Source organism: Gavialis gangeticus, unplaced genomic scaffold (genome assembly GCF_001723915.1).
Source record: "Gavialis gangeticus isolate Ggan-Ray unplaced genomic scaffold, GavGan_comp1, whole genome shotgun sequence".
In the NCBI taxonomy this organism is placed as follows: Eukaryota; Metazoa; Chordata; order Crocodylia; family Gavialidae; genus Gavialis; species Gavialis gangeticus.
The window spans coordinates 85,308,205-85,309,648 of NW_017729025.1; the positions used below are offsets into that span (position 1 = coordinate 85,308,205).

The following is a 1,444-nucleotide window of genomic DNA, read 5'->3' on the forward strand; positions in this document are numbered from 1 at the left end:
GTTTTTTGGGGGGGGGGGGGGCACTATGGCAGAGTGGCTGCCTTGCTACAGACTCAGAAATGAGTTTGAACTTCACTCTGGACTTGCACTATCTCAGTCAACCAATTTGTGAATCGTTACCTGGTCATTCATGCAAGACGCATTGCTTCCTTGTATGCTGTGGGTTTAAGAATCTAGTATACCTTAAACAAGCCACCCTCATGGGCTGCTAGGCTTCATGGACCTTTGATGTTTTTCCCCACTCCCCTAAATTTTATTCAGCAGTCTGAAGACAAGCTGCTATTTCGGGCAGAAAACAGAGACAGTTAACAGCTCAAACATCTTTGTTTCTCACCGAGACCCTTCTCTGTGTTCTGTACCCCTGCTTGGTTCCTGTCAGCCCAGCTGTAACTATGATATGTCCTATATAATGCATTACTATTTCTCTATCTGCAGTTCAAAATCTATTACTACTACTTTGAGTTTCACTGAAAGCATAGTACTACTCTTTCCCCTGATTATAGGCTTGTCTGATAGCTCTGGAATGGGAGTTTCCTACCTCATTTTTCCTAGGTTTCTTTGGCAAACCTAGAAGCCTCCTTAGTGTAAAAGAAGCTCTTTCCTTCCTCCTGTCCAAAAAATCTCGTTCTCCTTTAGCAAGGTCAAAACTGAGGCGCACATCAAGTTCCTGCAAGCTACCCGCAAACACAGAGGTGGAAAGGGAACAGCAAAAAAGAGAAATGAATTGTATTTGAGATTGGATGCCTGAGACCTCAGTAGTTAAGATCAGCCGAGAAGAGCCTGGATGCCAGGCTAACTCTTAATGAACTGCTGAATTGTGCACTTGTTTATGCTTTGATTAGCACTGTCTGTTTAAAAAAATAAAAATAAAAAAGCTGTTAAAATAAGAAAAGCCATGAGGAGGGGAGGGGAGGGGAGGGGAGGGGCGGGAATCCATGCTTCCATGTCCGAACAGACATTTCATTCTGGTATCCCAGATCAACTTCATACTATTTAAAATCTCTGTTCAAAGCTCAATTCTTTTGGAAATATGTTCACAATCTTGCTCTCTTTCGTCAAATAATTATACATTAAAAACTAAACAAATATTTAATTAGAGGTGCACTGACACGTTGGTCCGATATTGGATCGACACCAATATTAAGAAAATTGGCATGATGTGGCCGATAATTTGGCCGATAAATGCCTGTGCATGCGCACAGCTCTAGCACGGCACACAGGCAGCGAGGGACAAAGCACAGAAGCTTGGAGAGCTGCATGCAGCTGGTAATTCTGTTGTGGCAGACGGGGTAGGAGGGAAGGGGCATGGGGGGAGGGCAGATCAACACCCCCTGCGGTGCGGGAGGGAGTGGGGCAGGCACTACCCAGCCAGTGTGGTACAGAGCTGCAACTCATCCAGGAAGCAGGGGGGAAAGGGGGCAGCTCCCGCTGCTGGGTGTAACCC

At 45.6% G+C, this 1,444-nt stretch overlaps 1 protein-coding gene across 1 annotated transcript in view; it reads right to left on the minus strand.

Annotated features, from left to right (window-relative positions):
- Positions 1–1,444, minus strand: part of LOC109299351 (cytosolic phospholipase A2 zeta-like) — a 48,784-nt gene that overhangs the window by 21,368 nt on the left and 25,972 nt on the right. Inside the window, exon 11 of the mRNA XM_019519940.1 lies at positions 539–674. Coding sequence (XP_019375485.1) covers positions 539–674 — 136 coding nt within the window. The remainder of the gene's footprint in view (positions 1–538; positions 675–1,444) is intronic.